This window comes from Protopterus annectens, chromosome 4.part0 (assembly GCF_019279795.1).
Source record: "Protopterus annectens isolate FY-2018-M chromosome 4.part0, PAN1.0, whole genome shotgun sequence".
NCBI classification, from domain to species: Eukaryota; Metazoa; Chordata; order Ceratodontiformes; family Protopteridae; genus Protopterus; species Protopterus annectens.
Window position 1 is genome coordinate 1,726,468,820 of NC_056733.1, and position 25,460 is coordinate 1,726,494,279.

At 37.3% G+C, this 25,460-nt stretch overlaps 1 protein-coding gene across 2 annotated transcripts in view; it reads right to left on the reverse strand.

Moving 5' to 3' along the window:
* The window catches only part of F12 (coagulation factor XII), a 921,608-nt gene extending 897,523 nt beyond the window's left edge, over positions 1-24,085 (reverse strand). The window contains exon 1 of one of the 2 annotated variants that reach the window (XM_044069447.1): positions 23,984-24,085. In XM_044069447.1, coding sequence (XP_043925382.1) covers positions 23,984-24,052 — 69 coding nt within the window. In that variant the 5' untranslated portion in view covers positions 24,053-24,085. The remainder of the gene's footprint in view (positions 1-23,983) is intronic. The other variant, XM_044069448.1, reaches the window with a different exon arrangement.
* Positions 24,086-25,460: the final 1,375 nt, after the last annotated feature.

Below are 25,460 nucleotides of genomic sequence, written 5' to 3' on the forward strand. Positions count from 1 at the left end.
AACTCATGCTGGTGAATCAAAGCTATGGCGGCCATTAACATGTACATATTAAAAGTTCCCTGTCTGTATACACCAATGGTGCAGAGTGTTTGGGAATACACAAGTGTGTGGGGCTTTCACACCTTATACTATTGTGCAATGGATGATGCTGGTGTAATTGGGTGTGTTTGTGCTATTCCAGCTTCAGGGTATCTTACTTATTGGTTTTTCAGCAGGTACTGCTATTGTGGGGCCTTTGGTGTTGACTTACACTTGGCTGCCGTGATTCATCTATTGCCCTTTACTTCAATATTCAACCCGATTCCCCTCCCATTGTCAGGCATGCATCCAGCTGCTGGCTTTCTTGTTTTGTACTTTCACAACCCAGGATTGTGTTGGGAAATGTGTTATGTAGCTGATCTACTGCAAGTTTGCTTTGTTTTGCTGTGACAGTTCTCTTTTCTTTGCTGTACAGCACCTCCCCTTTCCTGTTCTGCAGGTAGCTCCTAGCAGCCTTGTTAGCTGTTGTCTATGGCTCACTGTGAGTTCCTAGGTGTTAATTACTCATTTGTACTCCAATTACCATACTGCAGCATTTCCTTATTGTCTTCCCATATCTTTCCTGTTTCAGCTGTGGTGCGCGCCACTCACAGCTGTTTACTGGGTTTCGTGTGCATTTTCATCCACTTTCACATGAACTTTCGGTTACCTTGTGTGCTCTCAGATAAGCAAAGCTATGGCTATTTCCACACCCCTATCCTGTGGCTTTGCTTAGCAACAGTCAACATGGATTAGCAATGATCCAATGTGCTTACAGCTACGGTGGCACACCCCTCTCTTGATGTCATGTTTACCTCCAGGCCACTCCTCGGTGTTTTACTGCTACACGATGTGGTACATCCTTACGCCGGCGGGGCGTTTGTGATTCAGTATTACTTGACTTATTTGCATGGCATTGACTGCTAATTCCTAGTTACTGCACGGAACACTGTCACAGACCCTTAGCAACCCTTGCGCCATGGTTGTGGTGTAGCATGCATGCCATTGACTATTATGGGGATATCATGAATTGTGTTACATAGCAGTTTTATGACATCTAAATATATTTTCCTTGTGATTCCATTTGTGCACAGATGCACTGCGGTTTTACTTTGCGTTAGTGTGGCCATGACATTAAATGTTATTTTTTATATGTTGTGCATGTTTTTTTATGCCATTGGCTATATATTTAGCCATTGGCATATATTAACTTTATAATACTTAAGTTTGGTCTGCTTTCATGGCTCCAATTTTATGTTTGACAAAATGTATACCATTTTTTTGGTTTACATTTCTACATGCTTATGCTATGCCTGCACCACTTCATGAATCGCTATATAACTGCTGTGCATGGGGTAATTAGCATACATGTGCCTGCAGCTGCACAGCTCTGGCGTATGCTGGTAGTGCATGTGGAAACAGCTCATACCTGAATTGCTCGGCAGCCATATTTGGCGCTAGATCGCCGACACTACTCCGGTGCCTGGCGCAAGCTTCATGAATCCCAGAGAGAATTTCTAAGTCATTTCAAATAAATAGAGAAGTGCTCCAGTGTTATGTCTTAGGAGCATTTCTATTTAATATTTCCACGACAACAATTCCAGTGGTAGACCACTGTTGGTTACCATCATTTGCAGATTATACACAATTGACTACTGTAGTAACGTCATTGGAAGAAAAAAAATACAAAATATAATTCCAGATTAACCATTTACATGAGCAGAATGTAAGAGAAGTAAGTTTAATAACAAAAATGCACTGTTATAAATTTTTATTTTCAAATCATCCATATCCATATGCTACCTGTGATGATAGCCAATTCAAGGGTTTAAGTGTACCATTGTTTTTAAATGTTAACACTCCTGTAAATGCCATAATGCTAGGATACTTGTAATGACAATAATTTCTAAGCATGAGAGGGTCTTTTTCCCCTAGGACAGTAATTGAGTATTAACCTTGTTTTTTGTGCATTCACAAAACATGACAGTAACATCAGTGGAGTTATATTTATTACATTTAAAAAGCATATGTTTTTGTGTACTGTATGCCAAGCAGCTGTCCAATTGTTTCCTTACTCTATGTCTTCAGGTGGCACCTTTTGAGAATGTCATAAAGGTGACAAACAGTCTGTAGTTTAATACCTTGAAATACTGAATTGAGGGAAGTCTCATTTTGGCAAGAAGAGATATTGAGATGTTATAACATTCTATGTTATTGAATCTCATTAATTATTCTGAGCATAGTCCAAACTTACTCAAGGACCTGGTGTGGCTGATGTGCCCAGTCAGTGTTCTCTAGTACGGTAGTAGCGCTACCTGTATGTCAGTCCTGGTGTTGCTGGCAGGGGCCAAGTCTGACATACAGTTAAAGTTGCATGTCAATAAAACCGTCCAAGTCAGGAACTGCCCCTGCTGAGTGTCATGGCTTTCATAACTGCATTCTCCCCAGCCAAGATAAAGTATGGGGTTGTGAGGACTCTTTAGGCTGTGCCTACAAACACAGTATCACCATTCATTTATGAAGCTGATATAGCTTCATGTCTTCATAAATGAATGCGAGCACAGCACTCTCATGCTATCAGCACCTGTAGATCATGACCTCTGACAGCTTGCGCCTAGGTGATCTGCTCATTTCATCCAACCCTAATTACAACTCTGATACAAGCCATCCCCACAGGAGTTTGTAGGATAGCTCACATTATAGTGAGCAGTGCATGTTCATGGTCCCAGGTTGTCCTCCCTCTTATGACTCCAGAAGCCTGCAATACAGGTCCATCTTTATGGAGCATGGTACTGAAGGCAGTCCAGTTTTCTGCCAAACACAGCCTAAAGGACCTATTCCCATACAGACTTCTCACTTTGCCAAAAATGCCATTCAGTTCCAAGAACATTTTTATTCTGTCAGTAATCCAGTCGATGTATAAGACATCAAACATACATTACTGTAGATTATCACTGAAGTGACTCACATACATCTCATTTATTCTTAAGAATGACAACCCCATGCTTGACAACTCCCTATTACAGTGTTAAATCCGTATTATTATACTGGATGCTATGCATTACACACTTCACTACAAATCTCATCCTGTTCCATATCTCTTTTGAATATAAAAGCATTTGTCTGGCAGTTGTCTTAAAGAAATAAACAGCTATTAATGAGCTGTTTCCTGTGGTGCAAGGTTTGATTCCCTCAACCTCCACTGCCTAACTTTATGATTCTGAGTCGGTCACTAACCAGACACCACTCCTGAGCTAAGTCTAAAAATGGTCCATTGAGATCAGTGCTCTACCCTGGAAAACAAATAGACATCAAAATACAGGACTTCTTGACTTAGAATCAGCAAGTTGTTGACATTTGCTCTGCATACAGGAAATACAAGCACAATCATTTGTTAAACTTAATATAGTCACATTGAAAAAACAAAAGTAAAACTACATATTTTAGAATATGAAACCTCACTGTACACGATGAAAGCATAATTACTGTAAAAAGAAATGGTAGGAAAAATATTTGATCCTTAGGAAATACTTTGTGACCAAGTAATGGAGGGCAGTAATGTTCTTTGAGTAGTCTAAATTTCACGGTTTTAATAAAACTGAAGATCTGGTTAAATGGGAAGACAGCTTTCTGACTGTGTTATACAGCACCGATGCTCTGTGCTGTTCACCAGATGAATCTTTGTATTTTATTTTTGCCACACTGAAACAATGTCCCATATGCATGCACACTATATCAGGAAAAAGCCCTCGTGATTAAACCACACCAACCATGGGTAAATTTTCAATATACCAACGAAGAATGGTATATACCCAGATTTGCTCAGAGCTATTGCACAATGCTACCTCCTATACCGAGTCAACAGATAGTGCCAATATACTGGCCAACATATTCAGTGCCAACTTTACCTCTCCCCCCCAAAGTACCAATCACAATACCAGTAGATTGCCAGGCACCCAGTATTACTGCTACACAGGTTAAATCAGCACTGTCCAAGGCCAAAAATACAGCTTCTATGGTACCTGATAATATCACTGGCTGTGTTCTACATGAACTACAGAGTGAACTGGCACATCACCTGTGTGCCCTGTTCAATCACAGCCTCACCTCAGGCTTTGTCCCTACTGAATGGCGCACTGCTACAGTTATCCCTCTCCACAAAGGAAGAATGACTACAGACCCTGGACACTATTGCCCCATTAGCCTGATAAATAGGTTCATAGGTTCTTGGGTTGATACCAGGCCATCGGCCCTAGGGCCTATACAAGCCTAGCCATAACAATTCCTTGGCTATTTTTTCCCACAGTATTTACTTCCCTGGTATGCAAAGCTATGGAATGCATCATCATGGACCTAATAAACAAGGATATAGGGAATATCCAAACTCTGGATCCTACACAGTTTGGTTTTCTGAAGGGTAGATCATGCCTGCTCAACCTGGTTGACTTCTTTGAGACAGTCACTAGAGCTGTGGATGAAGGCAAGGTGGTTCATACAGCCTATCTTGATCTGGCTAAGGCCTTTGATACCATTCCCACTCAGGAACCATAGAAAAACTCATTAAGCTAGGCATCAACCCCTACATCAGTAGGTGGATTGCAAACTGGCTCACCCACAGTGTGAAAGTAGCTGACTCAAAGTCAGACTGCTGACCAGTCACAAGTAGAGTCCCACATGGTTCAGTCCTGGGTTCTCTCCTGTTTGGTATCTACTTTTCTAAGTCAAGGCCAACTTGAATGGACTCTGGCTGACATAGTTCATAGACAATTGGAAGTTGGAAGCCATAATTAACTCCCCAAGTGATGTTGACATCCTACAGAAAAGCCTCACTGAGACCAACAACTGCTGTCAGAACCATGACCTTAAACTCAATGCCAAAAAACGTGTCATCAACCCCTTTGGGAAAAACCTAGTTCCCATGAATTACCACATTGATGGTAGTCCACTGAACACAGAAGACGTTATAAGAGATATGGGAACACAGGTTGACAGCAACCTCTCTTTTGACCACCACATTGCCACTGTGGTCAGAAAGAACTTCTGTGTAGCACGTCTCATTGCTAAGGGTTTTGCATCCAGGAAGAAAGAGGGCATTGTCTTCCTCTACTCTTCCCTCATTCGGCCAATCATCGAGTACAATGCCCCATTTGGCATGTACCTCACTAGACACCTGCAACAACTGAAGAGGCTGCAAATGTACCTCACAAAGAGAATCCTAGGCCTTAAACACTTGTCCTATATGGACAGACTCAAAAAACTCCAATTATTCTGTCTCATATCACCTACTTGGAAGCGATCTCTACTTGACTTACAAAGCCATGTCTGACCCAGCTCTGTTAGAAATGCTACATCTAAATAAATCCCAATCCCTCCACACTACATACTCCAGAGACCTCAACCTCATTACCACAATCAACAGAACAAGCTGGAGGGACAGATTCATAACTCAGAGACTGCCCATGTTATGGAATAGACTTCCCATACATCTCAAGCGGAGTGCCTCACTGGCCTTCTTCAAGAGAAATCTTGTTGAGTGGATGGGAAATAGAATATTCACCACTGGGATCACTCCAGTGGCTCTACTCGACAGAGGCACTGGGAACTAAGGTCGGGTGGCACTATGCCAGGGTAATCCTATGGGCTATGCTCGTAAACGCTCCAGGGCCATTAGCCTAGTACACACCTATGAACCTATATACCACACCACGGCATCGGTTATTTGTTAAATATTTATTCTGGGAGGTGACAGGAAGACAACTCCCTAGTGTGCGCTTTTAATGCATAGCAATGGTAGAATGCAAACTCTTAAATGTACTAAAGGTCATAACGGTAGAATTTTTTACTGTTAATGGTTAACATATTACATCTGTACAAGTTCAAAATCTTTTTGTACATCAGAATTATTCCCAAAAGAAATTTAGCATTAATGAACACCTTAAAATAGGAACATAATGTAATAGCTGTGCATGTTCTCCAGCTAAATTGTTTATATAAAATGAAAATAGAAGAGTCCCAAACACTGACATTTGAATAACTTTATTGAGAAATTCTGTCTGACATAATTTTTCATTTAGCACAAAACACGTTAGTTTAAAAGATAGCTTCTGAAACAAGTAGCAAATATTTTTGACCATTTGCAAGCAGATAATTTTTAAGTAACAGTATGCAGCCAGCTACTTCAACAACTGTTTAAATACAGAAACATAACACCAATTAATAAGTCATTTTCTGTATTTGAATATATTCTTTTGTTTGTTACAGAAGAGGGTAATCTGTGTGCTGGGGTTGGGAGGGTGGCCTAATGGTTAAGGTGTTTGCCTTACAAGCACAAGGTGCAGGATTTGAGTCTCACAAGGGATAATTGGCTAGACTTAAAATAACTCTCAAGGGCAGTTAGCTTAGTACTAACCTATGAACCTGTACATAGGACAAAAGTGTGTTGCATTTTTGTACATATTCAAGAGTTTGCTAATATATATTTTTTTTTTGAAAGGGGACAGTATTTTCTTTTGAACTGGGTCCTGTGGTTATTACAAGTTTTGGGACTTTTAGCAGTGTAAAAACTAATGCTGTCTGAAGCTTTGACGAACTATGTGGTTGATCACAATTAGATAAATGTAAGGAGTTTTGATTGAACAGATAATATCTTTGGATAAAGGCACTGGTTATATTTATAGTTAAGATTTTGAAAATGCCCCCCCCCCCCCTTACAAATTATGTTTAGAAAGTCTGTAATGTGCTCTTGCTTGCAATGAGGTATTCCATTTTGGGGATGAAACTGCAAAGGAGAAATATGTATTGTAATGTGAAGGCAGAAACGCAACTGTGTCCTTAGGATATTGATGTGCAATTTGGTGAATGTGCATTATATAGGAAATATTTTATTTGAACTAATTGTTAATTATGATTGATTGGTCAAATCCTGAGATTGAAAGTGTCTGTAGAAGTTTACTTAGGCAATGTTCTTTTATTGTTTCATATATTTTATAAAACTAATATCCCTCTATTTTCAATGTATTGTTTGGATCCTTTTTTGACTCTATCCAAGTGCTGTCTCTTTGTTTTACATCTAATGTTAATTGTAATGACATTTTTCTATCTATTATGGGAATGACTTTATTGTAGAAAGAAGTGCTGATGTGGGTTAAGTACATGAACAGAGATTTAACCATTCTAATGTGTAATGTGGCTAACCTAAGATAGTCAGTATTTAAAGAAATGCAATATGTAATAACAGCTAATATTTTTCGTTCATAGATTTAAAAGAACAACTAAAAATTACGGGGCAATAAGATAACTTGAAGAATTTGCAAGCTGTATAACTACCGTGACATATGTGCAATTATATAGTCAGTCAAGTAGAAGGTTTGTGTTACTTTATTTAATCTTGCACCATCCTTTATATGTTTTGAAAGATTGTATGCAAGAGAATATTATTTAGATTTTTTGAGGGAGTTACTCTAGTCAAGATTGCAAACACCAGTGATGATTAGACTATTATTTTTTTTTTTTTGGAAATTTGTAATAAAATATCTCCAGTTAGTATATTCTTAAAATGTAGAAGAATATACATTGTGCAATTGTGCATAACTATCATGCAAACCCTATATGGCGATCCAATTTGAAACATTAGAAATAAATTTGTAATAAAATATCTCCAGTTAGTATATTCTTAAAATGTAGAAGAATATACATTGTGCAATTGTGCATAACTATCATGCAAACCCTATATGGCGATCCAGTTTGAAACATTAGAAATAATGTTTTTGACTACAAAACAATGTGAGAAATTACAGTCATTCCTGTCTATTGTTAATGCAGTGCTTACAGTCTAGATCCACGTCTGTTACGTAGGAATAAAGTAAACAAAGTGGAGAAATACGGGGAAAATGAGGAAGATCGTTAAACCAAGACTCCATTACCATAATTATTTTATGTTTATGTATGCTTAACATGCTTTAAATTGAGGTAATTTATTGTTGACGCTATGTGCACTTATTTAAACAATAACTAAATGCTTTGGATTGATGGTGTTTGTTGGAGGACATGGGTTGTGATGTATATCACCTGAAAGAATAAAGTAATCAGACTAATCAAAGTCAATTTCTGTCCTTTACACATGGCTTTGAGGTGGATATTATTGGTGGGTAGTCTTACATTTTACACTAAATTACTTTTTTATGTGGTAACACATACCCTGGACTCCAGATACTGTTACCAGGAGCAGTAAGTCTTAACACATGATACATTCAAGGTAACATTGTCTGATTGAGATAGGTCCACCACAGTGACTTTATGTGGTTGGTAGAATCTCCACAGTGCCCATCCTGATGGCTATGCTAAAGACTAATGATGAATTCCTGGGGAGTGGCTAATGTTAATTAACCATGTGATTTTTCACAGAAATGCCTGCAGGAAGGGACTTATGCTGTTAGGAGATTCAGTGAATCATTCAGCCATGTAAATTTTAGCATGTCTGTCTGTAATTATTAACATGGGCAAAACAGGGCAGCCTCCTATTAAAGGAGAGACTATGCTACAGGTAAGTTTAGGGAAGTTCAGTGGAGAATTAGTTAGTGGTGTGGTGTGGAATGTGAGAGTTTGTGTATGAGAGCAAGTGTGTGTGTGTGTGTGTGTGTGTGTGTGTGTGTGTGTGTGTGTGTGTGTGTGTGTGTGTGTGCATGCGTGTGCATGTGTGTGCGTGTAGGTGCCTGCATGTGTGTGTGGGACTGTGAGTGAAGGGACTTCTTGTGCCAATGTAACTCCTGGGTCATAAATGGTAATTACCACTGAAAAGGGCTGTTTAGCTCTGACAGAAATTATGGGTGATTTTGATATATTCATATTAGGTAGTAATGATATCTTCCACATTGCAGCTAAACATGTCTCTCAATCACATTTTGTGTGACTGCATAAACTTCACCTTCCTACGATAGGCAGTTATAATAACACAACCCTTGTTTCTGAATCCAGGGTTAATGTAAGCATGTCTTTCACCTTTCAGGTATACTAATGTCAGATGGCATTACTGTGATGTACAGGAAATGGTTGTTTATGGAACTGAAAATGCACTGTAAGAAAGTCAACAAGTAGAGTAGTAGGGTAGGTGTCACATAAAGAACTGAGACATGGTTTTCAGAAAAGTGGATGGAAAATTATAAAAGAATGATGAGATACGGTATACGTTCTTAGAAGTATCAGTATACAGAAGGAGTAATCTATGTTTAAATAATTGCATAAGTGATATGGCTAAATGATGGGTACAAACCCCAAAAAGAAATAAAGAAAATAAAGAATTATGCATATGACTAAATGGGCTAAACTGGAATTAATGTAAACAGGAGCAGTAACGTTTTAGTCTCTTTGTTCACTGGTCAGGAATGATAAGTAACTAAAAGATTTAGATATGCGTGTTCAGGAAGTAATCATTATTCTATCTGGCATGTAATTTTTAATAGAAAATTAAGGTGTAGCAAACTAGAATTGAAATTATTCATGAGATTAGAGTACTGCTGTAGTTAGTATGTCTTGTCTGAGCTTTGAACCGTAACATTTTGAAGTAATGTGAAGGAGAACTTGGAAAGTATGTTTTCAATTAAGACATCTAACCGGGAATGTTTTTGTTTTACCTACATATTATAGAAGCTGTATTTGGCTGAGTAAGACCATTCCTTTGCAGGCATTTCAGTATTTGGTTTTGTTTTGACCATTTGAGGCCATTATTGAAGTTATCTATTATAATGTTGTTTGGTAATGTGCACAATTCTGACTTTAGTTCCTTTCATTATATTGTAATTTAATGGAAGGATGAAATAAGCTACTGCTATGTACATCTTTGCAGATTTGCTTATTTGGAGCTGTATTGCAATCCATCTGGTATTGTGACATTGTGAAGACTATTGCAGTCTACTAACAGTGGCCTTCAGTTTTGGAGTTTGACTTGATTTTCTTCTTGGTCTATTATACCAGTGAGAATAAATATACTGGAGATAGTTTTAACAACTATAGTTTAGCTTAAGCCACATTTCTGAGACTTCCAGTACATCTGGATAGTTTTTATGGTCCATGCTTTATTTAGTTCCCAGTTGCTCAACCTACAGGCATTAACATGACAAATCTTTATTTATTTTATTGTAGAGGTAAAAAGGTTTTGTCTAAGAATGTGTCCATAGCTGGGGTTAAGGGTACCTGCTATGATTAGTCTTAAATGTGTCAGGGATGGCTACCCTATACATGCTGATGAATGCATAATGCTAAATGCTGCCTCCTATAGGAAATCATTGACAGTGTAGTTTATATGTCGTATCACAAAATGGCACTTTAATAGCCAAAAAAAACAAACATGAAGAACAAATGTGAAGCGCTTTTCGTTTAACTGCTGTTAACCATCTTCAGACTGTTACAAAACACTGACATCACTACTTTGAGTAATAATTGAGAAGGTGCATCGTTCTTTTTATCCGTATCTTTTAGGAATGTATTTAGCTCCATAGTCTGTAATGTTAAAAGAGGATATTTTCCCTGCATTTTTCAGATGTTCCTGTTACCATCCCTCATGTTTGAAGTGTACTAGCATATTCAAATTGTATGAATTCACATTGACAATTCTCTGCAGTGTAACTAGTGTCTGGTGTTTACAGGGAAAATAACGACTAAAAGAAGAAAACCTTTAGGAAGTTCAGGCAAGTCAGAGAAGAAAACAGGCAAGGGCATTGTGGCAAGGAAGCTCAGAAGATGGCATCTGCCAATGCAGCTGTTATACCACTAATATCCTTCTAGTGAAAGCATCTCTATCGAAGCCCCAGAGAAGGTAGAGCTCTGGAAGTCGGGCCAGCTAATCAGGCTACCTGCATGTAGGATATCCCAAAAATGACACTGCAAAAGAAGTGATGTCAGTGTTTTGTAACAGTCTGAAGAAGTTTAACAGGAGTTAAATAAAAAGTACTTCACATTTGTTGTTCATGTTCACTTTTTTTGGCTATTAAAGTGCTGTTTTGTGGTATGATTTGGTTTGGTGTTCTTCAGCTCGATGGCTCCTCATTTCATTGGTTTGTCGCACCAGTAGTGGTACTTTATCAATTGTTTGTAGTTTATATGTGACTGCCAGCAATGATTCACTTGTTTAGGGAGATTTCTCCCTTTTTCAAGTTAGTTTGACTGTGGTGTTGGCATATATAAGTTTGGGAGGCTTGCCCCCCACATTGAGTGGTACAGAGCAGGCTTGCACCCCCCCCCAACACACACATAAAATAACACAGATAAAATTATTTTTTTTGCCCTTTTCAATTTCAGTCATTTTCTTTTCATATTTCCGTCACATCGACTTTGAGGAAGTTGGTATTTAAAAGTAGAACTATCAGAAATAATAGTACCACCATGGTTATTTGGTTCTTCTGGTTGTTTTACTTTCTTCCCCATAATGACTGAGGCAAATTAGTATCTTATAATGAGATGTATAAGTTTTAGATTAGATATTTTCTGAAGTAAAACTTTTCATGAAATATAAGGTCTGATGCATGAATGTTAATGAGGTGTTTTGGCCACTTCTCAATGTTTCTTTTGTAGTTTTGACAACCTAATGTCTCATTTGTCTGTTTTTTACTGCAGTTGTCCAAATAGTAATCAAAATGGGGTCTATATCATAACCGCAAAAGCCCGTTTCAGCAGATATGTAAACGTCGACACATATTGTGTGAACCACGAATACACCGAATGCCCTAAACCGCAAAATTCAAACTCTCACACCAGCATAGTTGGCCAACCCCACTGCTCGCTATATACTATCCACCCAAACAAAATAAATAAACCACATACATACACTAACCGAAACCCTACTTCTAGCCCTACACTAAACCTTACATACATTACTATCTATGCACTTACCTTAACCCGCACCCTAACCCTAAGTTCCGTAACTATGATACACTTACCTTAATGAGCTATACCTAAACAAAATAAATAATCGACACACATACACTTAACAAAACCCTACTTCTAACCCTACAATAAACCTATCTATGCACTTACCTAACCCGCACCCTTACCCTAAGGTCTGTAACTATCGCACACTTACCTTACTGAGCTATACCGCAGAAGGGCCAACTATGCCGATTCAAGATTTTGAATTTCATGGTTTCGGACGTTCGGTGCATTTGCGGTTCACGCAATATGTGTCAACGTTTACATATTCGCTGAAATGGGCTTTTGTGGTTATAATATAGACCCATCAAAATGCATGCTCCAATTAGTAGTTTGTGTATAAAGATTCTTTAGCACTATCTACCTCAGAAGGGTTATCACTTTTATGACTGTCTCTGGAAGACAAATCAGTCTGTGTGAGAAGTTAAATATTTGGTTTGTGTTGTCATTGCAGAGTCATTGTTGTCTTCAGTGTCCCAGGAGGTGAGGTGTTAGAAGGAGAAGTAGTACTCTTTGTTTGGTTTGGGTTTTGGCTTGTAGCCTAATGGGAAGGTAAAGTAATTGTTAAGCTTAGTGTATCTTTCTCACCAGAGACCCAGTTGGTCTAGTAATGTATAAGAGAGCCTCTGTGATTACTGTTTTTTTTTTTTTTTTGTTATGTTCTCACTGCAGTGGGAGTTCTGCTCTCACCAGGATTACAGGAATGCACACTTTTCAACCACTCAGACCAAGAAATCTAGACAAAGCCAAAAGTAATGGAGACAAAGGCCCCAAAATAGGACAGATTTTTAATATTGCTCCCACAAACTTAGATAATTGCTAGCATAACAGGTTTTGCATTATCATTATGCATTTTCTGAAAGATATGAAGTCTGAAACTCAAATTAATGTTATTATATAGTATTAGTGACTTCAATGTTCAGTGATTTGCTAGAAAACCACAAATTGAATGAGGAACAGACCAAAAATATGAGACAAAAATCTGGACATTCTGTAAAAATTTGACAGTTGAGCGATATGCTGGGATGATGAACAGTTATCGTCAAGGGTATGTTTTTACTGTTGAGACTCTGTTTTCATCACATTATCTATACTTTGGCTACACCCTCACATTAAGATTTCATAGACATAACGGGATAATGAGTTTATGATAGCAGTACATTTCCTGTAGACATCTGGAATGTGTATTTATGATAGGGGGAGTTCAGAGTATCAAAGACAGAAAAGAGCCTAACCTGTCATGACTGTCTTATTAGAGAGTTATTGGTTACTGTATATGATGTTCTTAGTGAATTTTGTTTCTGAGTGTGGAAGAAATCCTTTATACTGGTTAATGGTATGTATTTGTTTTAGAATTTTGTTCTACTAGGTTGTGAGTGAAGTTCACTTTCTTCTGTACTTATTTGAATATTTTAGAGTGCTACTGAGGAATACATTACTTGAACAGCAGGGAATGAATAGTTGATTATGTGGTTACATAATTTAAATGTTAGAAAGTTTCAAAATGATTATTTCTTGCAGCTATAACATTAATTGAATTGGTATTTGAGCTTTTTACAAATCTCAGATTATTTGTACTAGAACCCACACAAAGAGGTTAGTAAAGGCTTGATATTTATTAATAGTGAGGAAGACATATGATCTGAAAATGAGCAAACACTTTGCAAACACTATGCACTTACCTAACCCGCACTCTAACCCTAATGTCCGTAACTATCGCACACTTACCTTATGGAGCTATAACACAGAAGGGCCAGCTATGCCGGTTCGAGATTTTGAATTTTGTGGTTTCGGACATTCGGTGCATTCGTGGTTCACGCAATATGTGTCGACGTTTACGTATTCGCTGAAACAGGCTTTTGTGGTTATAATATAGACCCATCAAAATGCATGTTCCAGTTAGTAGTTTGTGTATAAAGATTCTTTAGCACTATCTACCTCAGAAGGGTTATCACTTTTATGACTGTCTCTGGAAGACAAATCAGTCTGTGTGAGAAGTTAAATATTTGGTTTGTGTTGTCATTGCAGAGTCATTGTTGTCTTCAGTGTCCCAGGAGGTGAGGTGTTAGAAGGAGAAGTAGTACTCTTTGTTTAGTTTGGGTTTTGGCTTGTGGTCTGATGGGAAGGTAAAGTAATTGTTAAGCTTAGTGTACCTTTCTCACCAGAGACCCAGTTGGTCTAGTAATGTATAAGAGAGCCTCTGTGATTACTGTTTTTTTTTTTTTTTTTGTTATGTTCTCACTGCAGTGGGAGGTCTGCTCTCATCAGGATTACGGGAATGCACACTTTTCAACCACTCAGACCAAGAAATCTAGACAAAGCCAAAAGTAATGGAGACAAAGGCCCCAAAATAGGACAGATTTTTAATATTGCTCCTACAAACTTAGATAATTGCTAGAATAACAGGTTTTGCATTATCATTATGTATTTTCTGAAAGATATGAAGTCTGAAACTCAAATTAATGTTATTATATAGTATTAGTGACTTCAATGTTCAGTGATTTGCTAGAAAACCACAAACTGAATGAGAAACAGACCAAAAATATGAGGCAAAAATCTGGACATTCTGTAAAATTTTGACAGTTGAGAGATATGCTGATATGATGATCAGTTATCCTCAAGGGTATGTTTTTACTGTTGAGACTCTGTTTTCATCACATTATCTATACTTTGGCTACACCCTCACATTAAGATTTAATAGACATAACGGGATACTGAGTTTGAGTTTATGATAGCAGTACATTTCCTGTAGACATCTGGAATGTGTATTTATGATAGGGGGAGTTCAGAGTATCAAAGACAGAAAAGAGCCTAAACTGTCATGACTGTCATATTAGAGAGTTATTGGTTTCTGTATATGATGTTCTTAGTGAATTTAGTTTCTGAGTGTGGGAGAAATCCTTTACTGGTTAATGGTATGTATTTGTTTTAGAATTTTGTTCTACTAGGTTGTGAGTGAAGTTCACTTTCTTCTCTACTAGTTTGAATATTTTAGAGTGCTACTGAGGAATACATTACTTGAGTAACAGGGAATGAATAGTTGATTATGTGGTTACATAATTTAAATGTTAGAACGTTTCAAAATGATTATTTCTTGCAGGTATAACATTCATAGAATTGGCATTTGAGCTTTTTACAAATCTCAGATTATTTGTACTAGAACCCACACAAAGAGGTTAGTAAAGGCTTGATATTTATTAATAGTGAGGAAGACATATGATCTGAAAATGAGCAAACACTTTGTAAAAGATGATCACAAGTGTAGCTAAGGAGTCAAAAAATGTGACAATTTTGTACTTCAAGATGGTAGAAGTTTTTCTTAAACTGAAAAATACTTCAAAACAAAAAAGAAAGAAATAAAGAAAGATGTTATAGTACCATATAAAAAAAACTGTGGAACTGCACTGAAGCTATTGTAACAGATGCAGCAAGTTATATGTAAAACAAATCTGCAAATCAAGAAGTGGAAAATCATCTGCTTTAAAATGTGACTTCAAAGATCTCTGGGAAAACATATAAAATATTTAGAAACACAGAATTATGGAGAAAAGTACAATGTCAGTTAAAATATAATGAAACAAGAATATCCGCCAGAAAGAAACAAAAAAAAAAAAAACAGAGAACAAAATGGTATCTGCTTCCTTCAAAGGGTGATACTGCACATTCTGTAGTGTCATACAGCAGCAAAAGAAAAAAAAAAAAACGATGGATACTGAAATTAAAAACTGGTAGGCAATAAAAGTTCTCGTGACTACAAACTTTGTATAGCTGATATCTTTGTCAACTGCAAATCTTATTTGGCATTTCTATTTAATACTTACCAAAAAAGAAAAGAAGCATGAATCAAATCTAGCCAGTTGTCATGACCAGTTCTGGATCATGGTGGAGATGATCAAAGAAAAGTACCTGAAATAAATCTAAAATAGCAAACTAAATACATGAATGAAGGTGCTCAGGTATATGGAGTTTGATGGGTTCATATTACAACTATTTACAAAATTAGTATTGTTATGTCTTTCGGCTTATCCTGGTTAGGGGTCGCCACAGCGGAACTCTGGTCTGCTAATGTTTGGTAGTAGATTTTTACATGCCGAGTTACCAGCCCTGATGCACAACCTTCAGCAAAGGTACGCCATTCACGCATGCTTCCACACAGAAGACACTCTAGCTGAGAATCGAACACGACAACATCTTGCTGTGAGATGACAATGCTACCGCAGCACCGCTACCATGTTAGTATTACACCTACTTAATAACTTCTCTAGCAAACGGTGGCAAGATAATTACGTTCCAAAAGCCTGGAAGAGAAATTTCCTTTCACAGAAGGAGAAGGAAGACAGAGGCTGGAAACAATTGACTTGTTTGTCTGATATGATGTAAAAGAAATTTTGGAATAATCTCCAAAGGGCAGATGTCTAGAATACTTGAAAATCACTTGTAGAGAGCACTCAGAGAAAAGCAGATTCACAAAAGGAAGGCCCATGCAAGACAAATCAAAGTTCTTAGAATAAGTATTGTGGAAACAATATGAAGAATGTGTAGACATGACATATTCAAACTTTATTATAACATTTGAAATGGCTGCACACCAAAAATTAGTGAACTAATTACAAAAGTTAAAAATAAATCATGGTATTGGTTTTAGAAAAACAAATTACCTTAGCAATGTGACTTATCTCTGCATATATATATCTTATACATATCTTATATTTATAACTAAGACTTGTGCTTAATCAGAATAAGACTTAGCTCTGATGGACCTTTTTCATAATGTACTCTTGTTTTGTATCTGTCATCTCTGCTATCAAATGTACTCAAACATCAGTTTTTGTAAATGTCTATTTCTCTGTACTACTGTGGAGCTTTTCTCCCCGGGCCTCCACTGAAAATGGCTCAATGACCCAGTGGACATTTCCAGTCAATAAATAAATAAATGATCCCAATAAACAATACAGTCAAGAAAGGATATCAAACTGTTGAGTACCACAGGACTCAGCATGAGAGCTTCACTCTCACTTTGTCTTTCTAAGTTGCAGAAATGGAAACACTGAAGGGAAATTTTCATATTTGCGAATAATATGTAGCAACAGTGAATGGAAGAGGGAGTCTAAAAAAATCATGGGGAAGTGGTACAAAACACGGCAGCTTAAAGTCAGTACAGAATGCATTTCTGAATAATGCATATCTGAAACAAACAAACAAAAAGAAGCATGGAAGATGTACATTATTGGAGGGGAAACAAAAGCAGCAACATACGAGGAAAAGGGAGGCCAGAACCAGCAACAAATGATGAAAAGGGTATGGTGACAATTGTATCAGATAACCTAAAGGTAAACAATCAATGTGGGCAAAGAGGAAAGAAGGCTGGCAGAATATTGTGAATCATATTAGGAGGCAATAACTGAAGAAAACATTGTTAAGGAACCACCTAAAACAGCACACAGTTATGGATACCACATCCTCGGAAGGATATAGACATGACACACGTGGCTCATATGATGACAATAAAAATGTGATTTGTTGCATATCAGCTATGCAAACAGGGCATAAGAGCTTCTCATTCACAGTCTTTTAAGAAGATGTAAATGTGAAAATGTGATACAAATGCTGAAGTACCTTAATCAAATCTATAATTATTGTTAAAGTGAATAATGTGGTTTAGAAATGGCAAATATAAGAACAAGAGAATATAGCTAAGATACAGAGAAGTTGTCTTTTCGGAGATAGGAAGAAGCAGTATTCCACAGAAGAGGTGGTAGTGAATTGAAGCATTTCTATGAAGAGTTGACAATATCAAAATCAGTAAAACTAACATTGAAGAGAAAAGTCTGTACTTTTCTGAGGCATTGGAAGAATAATCCATTTATTATCTGCAGTCTGTATAATATTTGATATGTGTGAACATAATCTGAATAGGAGGGGCATGGGGTTATTTTCTTTTTGCAAAATGTATTATTATTATTATACATACCATGCAATTTACATATATTTAGTTCAAACTTTTATTGCTTTTTGCTTTTATTTATCAGCAGACAGATTTTCCTTACATGTTCAAAGCAAATGCATGTATTAACAGGTTGCTAGTTTCAATTATTTTTTTGCACCACACTTCTACACAGCAAATAATATTTAATTTAAACATGCAATTTGGTACACACACACACACACACACACACACACACACACACACACACACACACACACACACACACACACACACACACACACACACACACACACAAACACACACACACACAAACACACACGCACACACACAGACATACACGCACACACACACACACACACACACACACACACACACACACACACACACACACACACACACACACACACACACACAGATACACACTGCTGCTTGCAAACAAAACTATATATATTTCTGATTCTCAAAACTGTTAATAAAGCACTGTTGAACCTTCCTTTATGAACAGGTGAAGACATTTACCATTACCCCACAGCTTGTCTATCTTGGAAGCAGTAAAAATCATTCAGGAATATGATGTTAAGCCACCTGCATTGAGTCATTATGGGAGAAGCATCTCTATGGGCTTATACTAGGTTCATAGGTGTTTACTAGGCTAACAACCACAAGTACAGTTTTAAGCCTAGCCATGCAGCCAAAATCTCTGACAAGTTCTGATACCCTTGATAAGTGTAAGTATGGGGCTGGGAGATGAACCATTTACAGGTTACCTGTGTCCATTATAGACATAGGTGCCAAACCAAGGATGAATTTCCAGTTTCAAATTCAATTGTCCAAGTTGCACTTGAATTGGGTTAGGGAAGAACTCTGCTTCACATGGATGGGGAGCATCTTCCATAGATGGGGTAGTCTCTGGGATACATAACTATATCTCCAGCAGGTCCATCACAGGAAAGGTTTAAGTCTTTAGAACAGGTAATTCTGTTGCTGTTTGTTTTGTGGCTATGATGGAGGTCCATTAGAGTGGGGTCTGACAATGCCCTATATGTCAGGCATAGATCTCCCCTCAAAAGCCTGTAGGAAACATAATGCAGGGATAGCGCCTTGAGATGGTCTGCATAGGACATTTTACTTACACCTTGTATTCTTTTAGTGAGGAACCTCTGTGGACATTCCAATTGTTGGACATGCCTGGTTAGGTACATACCAATAGGGGCATTGTACGCAGTGATAGGTCTGATGAATTCCGAATACAGTGGAACAATGATGTTGTTGGAGTTAGATGCCATACGTGGCCAAAGTGGTTAGAAAAACCTTTTATATAGCCCACCTAATCATGAAGGGATTCACATCTAGATCGGGGGAGGTCATCGTGCCTCTTTACTCATCCCTCATCAGGCCCATAATTGAGTACAGTGCCCCTTTTGGGATGTACCTTACCAGACACCTGCAGCAACTGGAAAGACGCCAAAAGTACCTCACCAAGAGGATCAAAGGGCTCAAACAGATGCCATATGCTGCCCGGTTAAAGAAACTCCAGCTCTACTCAGTGGTATACCGCCTGCTCAGAGGCGATCTGTGCCTGATGTATAAAGCCATGTCCAACCCGGAATTAATGGACATGCTGCACCTCAGAAAATCCAAATCCCATCGAGCTATGCGCTCGAGACTTGAACCTCAGCACTGAAATAAATAGGACATGCTGGAGGGACAGATTCATAACCCAGAGGCTCCCTTCACTCTGGAATAAAATCCCAGTCCAGGTTAGGCAGAGTCCCACATTGACTCTCTTCAAGAGGAATCTTGATGAGTGGATGGGCGATCGTAGGTTTACCCCGGCTATCACTTCTGTGTCACTGTTAGACAGAGGCACAGTATACTAACCTCAAAAAAAGGCATAGCAAAATTTATTTAAAATGGGTGGCGAAAGCCAAGCACACTCTGGCTAGGCTTATAAATGCCCTAGGGCAGATAGCCTAGTATGAACCTATGAACCTATGAACCTATACCTTTGTTTATAAGTTGCACAACAAAAAGGTATTTCCTCACCACTGTAGACACATGATTGTTAAAGGCTAGATTACTATCTATGTGTGTCCCTAAGTCCCTGACTACTGGGTCAACTCTAAGGGGTGTGTTGTCAATATGATAGTTACCAGGGATGGATGACTTCCCAAAGAATACTATATGCATTTCTTGGCATTTAGTTTTAGACCATGGCTCTGACACCAGTTGTTTGTGTGTGTCAGCCCCTCCTGAAGAACATTTGTGTCAGTGTGAGATTTAATAACAGATCCTAATTTGCAAACATCTGCAAATTTAGTCAGCCAGAGACTACTGACATTGGGATTGACTTCTGAGAAGTAAATGCTAAAAAGGAGAAGTCCAAGGACTGATCCCTGAGGGACTCCACTTCTGACTGGCCTCGTTGTAGAGATTTACTCCCCAATTCTAACTTCTTTGGTCCTGTCTGTGAGCCAGTTGCCTATACACTGGGTAACATATAGGTCTGTACCTAACCTCTTGAGTTTGTCAACAATGCCAAACTGGGGCATTGTGTGAAATGCGTTGGCCAGGTCAAGGTAGGCAGTGTGCACGATTTTGCCCTCATCCATTGCTTTGGTGACCTTTTCAAAGAAGTCTACCAAGTTGAGTAGACATGATCTGCCATTAACAAAACCAAACTGGGTTGGGTCCAGTGTCTGGGGGTTTGCTATATCTCTATTGATTATCTCCATGATAAGTCTTTCCATGGCTTTGCATATACGACTAGTGAGACTTATGGGTCGGTAGTTTCCAAGGTCTGTAGATGGCCCACCTTTGTGCAGAGGGATGACTGCTGCCTTTCTCCATTTATGAGGTACAAAGCATGTTTGGAGGCTACAGTTGAACAGTAATTCCAGATGCCCTGATAGGTCATGTTTGATGCTATTTAGAAGGCATTCTGGGATATTGTCTGGGCCCATTGATGCAGCGTTCTTGGTCTTAGACAGAGCATTAAGGACCTGTCCCCTAGTGATAGTAGGGGGAGTTATATTCAATGAAATTTCATGAGGGAAGGTTAAACGGGAGAGAGGGGTAAAGTTGAGGTGAATTTGTCAGCTAAAGGGTTTGCTATAACTTCTGGCTCAGTATAGTTGGTTCCATTTACACTGAGCTTTGCATACAATTGTGTATTGCCTTTGAGGTTGTGGACAAAGCTTAAGGATGCTTTGTGGTTGTCCTTGGCCTGGGAGGCCAAACTGACCTCAAATTTGGCTTTGGTAGATTTTATTTGTCCTCTGAGTTGTTTGTTTAGTTTGATGAGAGTGCTTTTATCCTGCTGGGTGCGGCACCTCCTAATTTTTGCCATGATTTTCTTCCTCCTGTTATACAGCCTATTGATTTTGTGATTCCTCCAGGGGGTACAGCTGTCTCTATGCAGCTGTTAACATGCTTGTACAGGGTTTATGTGAACAGTTCTGCATAGGCAGCAGTGTTCTCAGTGTTTATGGAGGCTATGCATGATAATCGTCAGATATTTAGATTTAACCCATTTTGTAAAATATGGATTTGAACTATTGCTTTAGCATTTCTCAGAACTGTATGCCTATCACATCTCAGAATGATTTCAGTTGATATCATTAATCATTATCAAGTTATAAAGACAGCTCTGCAAAAGCTGTAACAATTATTTTTTCTGAAAAGTACTACTCTTCTGAAGTGCAGAAAAGGCAAGTTGAATGAATGTTTAGGGCATTGCTCAACAGAAATTAGAGTTTATAATAAAACTGTTCATAGCAGTGATAATGAATGGTGCATTAAATTATGTTTGCCTACAGGCCTTCCATTCTGGGGCTTTAAGGAACAGGGACAAAGGAAATTACAATTTTTTTAATCAAGCTCTTTAGGTATGATTACTCGAGAAAAAGAGGAGAAAAGAGAAAATTATGCTACATTTATAGCTTAGGTATAGTTAACAAGTATTGTTTTTTCCTGATAGTTTTAAATTTTTGCATTTGGTAAATTTTAAAAGAAGTGGTATAATAAGAGAATTCAGTGGAGACATCTTGAAAAGTGAAAAGGCCCCTTCTGGGAGTAAGAAATTATGAATAGGAGCAGAGGCATAAAGGTGATAGCTGAGAATGCAGGATGAGTCACTCAGCAATTAAATAAATCTATGTCAACAAAAGTTACAAAATGCTGAGTTCTAAGTATAGTCCTTAGTAAAACATTAAAGACTGTGGACTCTGTGCATATTTGGACTGATTTCATTATATTTAGTTATTCCATTCATTTTGAGTCAGGTAACGTGCAAATCTCCAGCAGGAAACTGATTAAAATGTGGCTTTGAAGTTTTTTTTTTTCTTTCTAGGATATGATGAAGCTCTTAGATCTCTGACAAAATTACCTTTTTCCTAGAAAATGGGAAGGACTTAAACAGACTATACTGTTGAAGAACAGATATTCTCCAACGGAATATTAATGTACTAGGAGAGCCTGGTATTACACCAACTTATTAGGCTGCCTTGTCATCACAATGATATATTTGATGTAAAGAAATATCTTTAGCTGCCATATACGTGTGATTTTTGTGTGTGTGTGTGTGTGTGTGTGTGTGTGTGTGTTTGTGTGTGTGCGTGTGTGTGTATGTGTATGTGCGTGTGTGTAGATATTGAATACTTACATAATCTAAATATAAAATAAATCCTTCAACAAGTACATATCTCACAGCAGATGTGAAAAATTTGGCAGATAAACTATTTTACAATATAAAGCATATATATATATATATATATATATATGTATATATATATATATATATATATATATATATATATAGATATAGATAGATAGATATATATATATATATATATATATATATATATATATATATATATATATATATATTTACATTACTAATAAAGCAAATACATGACAGTTCAACAAGTTGTTCACTTTCCAAGTGCAAAAATGCCCTCCATGATGGATGTTGTAGGGGAAATAATGGATTTTCAAGCGGTGGATACCCATGGGTGATCAGTTATTTTACCAGTAACATCCACCCTGTTTGGCACCATTGCTTGGTTAAACAGTCAGATGTAAAACATAAGTTTTGACTTCTGTATTACTGCTGTGTATTGAATCTTACCTTGCAAAATAGAAATTACTATTTCATATGCAAACAGCAGCTTTCAATAAATTGAAAATGGGCAGGACTTAAATAGAATATATTGTTGAAGCACATCTCACCTGCGGCTCTAACAAGCTTAACATTAAATATAACAATTTCATTAGCAGTCAAAAATATTATAAATGTATTAAATAAAAAACTGCTATCTGAAAATCTGTGTCTAAAGGAACTCAACACATTGCTATCTTCTCCCCCACTTAACTCCATACTTTCTAATTTCACACAAGTACCATAGTATGTCACAATACTCTGTTTGAATAGAATGAGACTTAATATGCCATATCTAGGAATTTGTTCTCAAAAAATGTATATAAGTGTTATTTTATATGGATACAGCACTCTTAAGCTACAGCATACAAGTTGTATTGAAATTGTATCTAAAAGACACATTTGCAAGTAAAATATTTTACTAAGTCTTTCTGAGAGCCGTTTGTTCAGCAGAAAAATCGCAAATCTATTAATTCAAACATATATTGTATGAAGCTTCTCAATTCCATGACCAAGGCAATGCATGGACACATATATACACTAACATCAAAATACAATGGAGACTAAAACCTATAACACCACTATTCCATTCATTTATTCTATCCAAAGAGTTGATTGATTAGTACAATTTTTCTATGCTCTTATCCAAAAGTAACAATGGAATGCACCGCAAATTTCATGGGGGTTTCATATGGAATATGGGTCTGATGATTAGAATGAAAACAAAATAATATAAATTAAAATTTTGCTACAACTTAATGCTATTTCTTTAAGCTATTTAATTAATATATTCTACAAATAGACAAGAAGGCAAAATTGTATCACAAGAAGTTTCCAAAGATTCCTACATCCTCTTCAGGATTATTTTGAAGATGGTGGTCAGACAGTCTGTAAGACTTTGATCACTTCAGAGTAAAGGCATATCAATTAAAATAACTTACCTTGTGGAATTCTGATAAATCAAAAGAAATAAATAAAAGCAGCAAGAGCAGTGATTTTTGGGCATCCATAATTCAGAATGGAAAGGGACAAGAGAACAGTTTCTGTTTTCAATATGCCCACTCCTTCCTCAAATATAAATAATGGTTAATCAGTAGCATGGTTAAGTAAGAGAAAGGATTTTGTGGTAAAAAAAAGTGCTTATGTTATTTACCAGCTTCACAGCCGTACAATGCCAGTGCTAGATATAAAATTACCTGTTATATCTTTATTGGAAAAAAATATTTCTGAACACTGAAATGATTTAAATGCTTTCACTTGCAATATAGGTTCAAGTATGCACACACACACACACACACACACACATATATATATATATATATATATATATATATATATATATAAACACATATATAGATGTATATATGCAGACTCATGTCTGTGATGAAAAAAACAGAATGCATATATACATATGTACATGCAGATTCACATTTATGCTGAAGGAAACAAACTTCATATCTATATAGTACAACAAGCTATACTAATCTGAATGTACATATGTATATGCAGACTCATGTCTGTGCTGAAATAAAAACAACATTCATATATACATATGTACATCAGATTCACTTTTGTGCTGAAGGGAACAAACTTTATATCGATATGGTACAATAAAGTATAATACTCTGAATGTGTGTGGTGAACTCAGAAGTCTGACTGATAGTCAATGCAGAAAGGCAATTTTACTTCTGACATACATGCTGCTTAAAAGGCTGCCAAGAATACTGAGTAAAATTCTGGATTTAATATCACAGAAATGAAGTAATATTTTTTATGGAAGTGCATCCTTTTTACAATAGTGATTGTATCATTTGCCATATCAAGACAGTTGGAGAGATTATCCCCAGGATTCTGCAAGCCTTGCATGGCATGCAGGATTAGTGCAGGAGCTTTATCAGGCAATATGTCTGCTGTGTGATCCAGGAATAGCCTGCAAGGGTGTGCACGAGAGCTTCTGCACTAGTCCTGCATGGACTAAGCCCCTGTATGCAAATCACCCCATTTGCAGGAGAAATCCATATAAATGAGGTGAATTTATGATCCAGAAAGCTTGAATCCGGCTGTGCAGGACTAGTGTAATCTGCAGAAATGTATTCTGTTTGTAACCGAGTACATTTCTGCAAAATTCAAAACGGAGCCGTGACAGCTCCAAATAAAGGCTGCATATTACTCAAGAAGTAAGCCAATGGCCAAGTATAAGGCCATTGGCATTGCAAACAGTTTAAAAAATAAAAAAATCAACTATTATTTTTTTTAGCCGATCTTGGCTGTTTAAGCTTAGGGCAGCAGCATGCAAATGGGATCAGGGGAAAAATAAGAAAATAAACTAAAATCACTATTCTGCCATGAAAGTCAGTGATAGGCAGAAGACAACATGGCCAGCGAGTAGTGGTTGCTAAGGGGGGAGGTTCAGTATGA